Source organism: Raphanus sativus, chromosome 6 (genome assembly GCF_000801105.2).
Source record: "Raphanus sativus cultivar WK10039 chromosome 6, ASM80110v3, whole genome shotgun sequence".
Lineage (NCBI taxonomy): Eukaryota > Viridiplantae > Streptophyta > Magnoliopsida > Brassicales > Brassicaceae > Raphanus > Raphanus sativus.
The window spans coordinates 43819894-43825212 of record NC_079516.1 but is presented as its reverse complement, the minus strand read 5'-3'; the positions used below and the strand labels follow the sequence as shown (position 1 = coordinate 43825212).

At 31.0% G+C, this 5319-nt stretch overlaps 1 protein-coding gene across 1 annotated transcript; it reads right to left on the bottom strand.

The window, feature by feature from the left end:
* Window positions 1-388: 388 nt before the first annotated feature.
* Window positions 389-2390, bottom strand: LOC108810799 (probable WRKY transcription factor 59). The gene is made up of 3 exons (XM_018582879.2): window positions 2067-2390; window positions 1813-1971; window positions 389-803 (listed from the first exon to the last, which is right to left on the bottom strand). Exons 1-3 carry the CDS (start codon window positions 2285-2287, stop codon window positions 587-589), a joined length of 597 nt encoding a protein of 198 aa, XP_018438381.1. The 5' UTR covers window positions 2288-2390; the 3' UTR covers window positions 389-586.
* Window positions 2391-5319: the final 2929 nt, after the last annotated feature.

Here is a 5319-nt window from a genome sequence, read left to right as displayed (position 1 = left end):
AAGACCTGACAGCTAATACATCACAGCTGTAAAGGTTCACACTATTTCTTCTAGTCTTGAAAGAGTATCAAATCTGTTACTCAGCTTCACTTTCTTTGTCGCTTCTGCAGGTACAAGCGAGGATGGAGAAGACCGTTGAAGCTTTGGTCTCTTGGGTTCAGTCTTGTCTTGGGCTTCTGTCAAGGCCTGTTGGGCCACTTCTCCATTCTCACTTACATCCTTTTGTTCACAATTTCTATATATGGAAGGTTTTCATAACTCATTGTGAAAATTCAGGTAGGTGCAGCATACTGGGTGTTAAACGGGTCTTCAGATTCATGTAGTTTTCATCTAAGGTCCATCCTTACGTGTTTCACATTAGTAAACTACTAACTAAAAGAGTGTCTCATGTACAAATTAGTTAAATATATACAAAAACTACTATCATAACCTATTAACCTCGCATACAAAATGATTTCCATCACACCACCCCAATTAAGTACATTAAAAACCGATACAACAATGCATATGCGGATACATGTGATGCGTGATTACGATGATGATATATACTATATACACATCTACACTCACAAACTTGTAAGTGCGGTCATGGAGCTGAATGTGAATAACTAATAGTATGTGTCTGGAAAGACAAAGTGTTGTGAAAGGTAAGATCAAAGTCGTCTGAATCGCAATAAACCACAGAAGGGCTTGGGTGGTTATGTCTTCCTTCATAGGTTGTCAATACATATTCCGGATTGCTCGTATCTCTCTCGATCTTCTTCTTCACGATGCAATTGGGGTTCGAACACTTATGATAATGCCTGTTTAAAATATTTAACATCAATCATTTGGTATAACTGTAAGATTCTATATTGATTTGTAATGTAGTGTTTTGATTATAATCAATTATATAAAACACACAGTGTGTCGTAATAAAAAGATGTTAGCAACTTAGCATAACGATAAATAATATCGTGGTTTATATGTCCACTTGAAATCAAAGCTAACGTACAGCAAATAACTTTTTTAAGACTTTTATTTGAGTAATGAGCTGGAATCCCAAAAGGGGATCCGATGAGTTACACGGTACAGCAAAGAACTTAAGTTTGATATTCTCAAGTGTGAATTGTTGTAAACTTAGAGCATCTCCAATCCCATTCCATAATTTACTCCATTTCTTAATTTGGAGTAAATTATAGAGTGAAGTTGGAGATACCTTTAGAAGATTGATTGGAAGAGACTGCTGAGAGCCATTTTATTCTTACAGTCTTCTTTTGAAACAATCATGTTTTACTTTTAAAATTAAAATCTAAAACCAAAATTTTATTTAAAAAATATGTTAGCTCTAAAAACAAGTTTTCTATTTTTCCATTTCACTGCTTTGATAAAAACATTCTACGGAAAAAAATAAAATAAATTCACAACTACTAGAAATCTAAAACCTAAATCTTTAGAGCAGGAAACATAAAGTTACAACTTCAACCAATCAAACCCTAGATCACAACTTGTGAGGAGTGGACATCAAATTAGAGCATATAAACTTTTTCCAGCCAACAGAATTGATCCATGAAAAGTTGTAGAGGTCGATTAATTAATGGAGTACTATTATTATATGCCTTACAAATGGAGTACTATTATTATATGCCTTACATATTGTATATATAGGACACATGGTCCCCATGAAAATATAACACCAACACACACGCCGATATATATCGTGATCAAGTTGTCGACCAAACTTTAAATATAAAGCATTTACGAGCTAGTCAATAATCAGAAATGGTTATGAATCATTATGCATCCTAAACGATGTTAGAACCAATGATTTACCTCGGAAATGGATTACCCCTTATTGGTTTCTTGCCGTATTTCCTCCATTTGTATCCGTCATCTAAAGCAATTTCTTTAATTGATTTCGTTTTAAACACGTGAATAACCTGATCATCTTTGCGTCTTTTCCTCTTCTTGCTCTCATCTTTGTCCTCTGATCTGCATACAATTATCATAGTTTGAAACATATCACATCATAACAATCATCAACAATAAAATATATGCTAAATTGTATGATATACAAGTTGACTTACATTTCAAGGCTAATAGGTGAGGTAGCTAGGCTTGATTGAAGCGGGCTTGTGACTTCTGTAGCCAGTAGTTTCTCTGATGAAGTCCAACTCAAAGTGGGCGAGTGATCCCCGAGGCTGATTCCTTCCATGATCATCTGAAAAGCGTCATCATCATAATCATCGAATTTGAAAGTTTCACCGAAATCTTTGAAATTAGGGTTGATGTTTGAAGGGTAGATCATTTTCTTTGTTCAAGAATGTTGTACAGTGTTGTTGGCGCTGTTGAAGCTAAGACGAGAGGGATCTTGTTAAGCAGATATACTATTTATATACATCAAGATCAAAGAAAAAAAATCACTGAAGTCTATTTGCATTTAAATAAGTGATAATACAACTTTCCCAGCTACTTTAGTGCGTAGATTCAACGAACCTTCGTGAATGGAATAGCTATAACAACAAGTAATTTTTTTAATATTTTCCTTTTACACAAAAATCTTAATATTTGATTAAGGTAATTAACAGAGATATCTTCTTTTCTTTTTTTTGAAAAGCGGCTCACTAATTAAATGCATCATGAAAGCCAAACTACATGTACCAAATTGTAATACTGAAGTTTTTTTTTTTTGAAAAAGATTTTACAAATTTTGTAGTGAAGTTGATTTAACTTCTTTTTTTTAAGTTTATTTAACTTCGTAGTTGACAATTTGTTATAATCATGTTCTGTGGACTGCGTCAAAACTAGTATATATGGATCCTATGATGCAATCATGAGATAACTTTGGAACCACGTCTGGTGTGAGTCTTCCGAACTTGGCCTACTCAAAATAGTGGCAACCGTTGTGTTATATTATAACCATCGAAAATGATAGAATTTATAAGATACTCTGTCTATTTCATAATAAGTGTTATTCTATTTTTTTATTGCACAAAAATATCACTTTATAATTCTAGTGCAAATTATATTTACTTTTAGTTAAAAATTAATTGTAAACAATATTGATTTTATAAATAATTTTATTTATCTCAAATACTATTGATCAGAAATATATAATTAATAAAAAATTACATATATTTTCGTTATTTTTTAATATGTGTGAAAATATAAAAATGACACTTATTCAAAAACGTAGAAAGTATCTTTTAGAGATTTTAACTTTTACAGATCTTACTGAATGTTTTGTCCATATATGAAAGAATTTAGTTTCTTATGAATATTTATCATTTTTATTTTATTAATTCAAAAGTCAGCGCGATAAGTTATTATTTATGTTTTTGAAGAGTTTAAATCAAACATCAAATAATTTATATATTACAAAATTTCTCATTAAAATATATATGTTCACTATTGTGTTGAAATTTCAAAAACTCTCGTACATTAAAAATATTTTAGATAATATCTTTATATAAATATACTCTTTTGGTTAATATTTAATTATAAGTTGCATCTTAATATTTTTTCTTTATAATAGAAAATATCATTTTCAGATAACAACACAATATATAATAATTTTTTTTTTCTAAAAATATATTTTTGTCAGTTTTCTAATATAACATATAAATCTAATCTAATATAACCGTTCCAATTTTTAACGTGAGAATTCAAATGCGAAAAATTATTTTGCAAATAATAGTGTTATATGGCAAGTATTTCCATAGTATCTTATGTTATCTTATTTTATTTATTTATTGTAAGCATAGCCTTATAGGGCAAGTAGTCGTTTAAATCTGATTTTTAAATTATGGTCAAGCACCAACCTTTGCATGCCTCACCAAAGTAATATATAATCAATACCAGTTGCCAAAAAAAAAAAATCAATACCAATTACATTTTAAAGAATATTAATAACTAAATTATTACCATCACTGATAATTTTGCTCTTTTTAGCCATTGGTTAACTACACAACTATCCTTTAACTAAAATTTTAAATTTTAATAATTTATTTAAAAGCTTGTGAATGTGTGAAGTGCGACTTTCTACATTTTGAATTTATAATACAAATTTTGGATTTATATATTCGAGCAAACCAATGTCGAGCCGTACTTACTTTGGATTTATATATTCGAGCAAACCAGTGTCGAGCCATAATAGTTGCAATATATCTTATTGCATGTTGAGATTTTAAGTAAATCACTCCTCTTTTTTAAAAAAAAAATGGTCGGAGGCAAATGACGTCGGAGATATGACGTTCATCGGCTTACGTCGCCTCATTTTCCGTTTGCCGTTGCCAAATTAATTAATTTTAAGTAAGATTATTTAAAATTACGGAGTTTGTCGTTGGTAGGCGGAGTTGCGAAGGCACATGATCGATCAACGATGCTCGTGATTTGAAAGCCCAAGTTACAAAAAAAAACGATGCTCGTGATCGCCACGTAGAAAGCCTCTTTTCTGGGACCCACATAATAGCATATTCCTCGTTTGTGATCTTTGTCCGAGAAACTTACAAGGGAAGGAGATTTAGAAATATCCATGTTGGACGTAGTCACGTTGACTCATTCGCTTTAAGTTTGAAAACCATATCTCCGAGTGTCTATGAAGACTGTTCTGAACTCTTATCATCAAATATAATATTTGACTAGGTAGTAACCCGCGCCTTGCGCGGAATGAGATGGTTAGAGCATCAATTTTTCGAAAATATTAGAAAGTATATATATGTAGTTTGGAATTTGGGTTTTGTGTGTTTATCTTACTTTTGAACTCATTTTGTTTATCTCTCTATGGCTCTCTCTCTCTCTCTCTCTCTCTCTCTCTCTCTCTCTCTCTCTCTCTCTCTCTCTCTCTCTCTCTCTTCTCCTCTCTCTCTCTCTCTCTCTCTCTCTCTCGGTATCCCCTCATCGTAACCTTTTTTTTTTGAGAAATATAAAAATGTAACACATTCTTTTAATTCATCGATTATCTTTAACTACCACAATTTTGTTTTATATGAGAATGTTTCCTAGTTTAATATTTTATCATGAATTTTTCTTGGGTGAATTACCAACTAATCATAGTTTGCCAATAAATGTACAGTTTTATAAAAATAATAAATAAAATAATAATAATTTGTGTTAAGTTTTTAAAATAAATGAAAAATATTAGTAGCTGCCAAAAGATGAATTTTTTAACAATTTTAAAATCGTCACAAAAGAGTAAAATCATAAACATTAAACACTATACCCTAAACCCTTGGACAAAACTTAAACCCTTGGGTAAAAATCCAAACACTAAAACCCTAAATTCTTGGATATAACCTAAACCCTTGGGTAAATCCTAAACACTAAACTGTAAACTCTTGG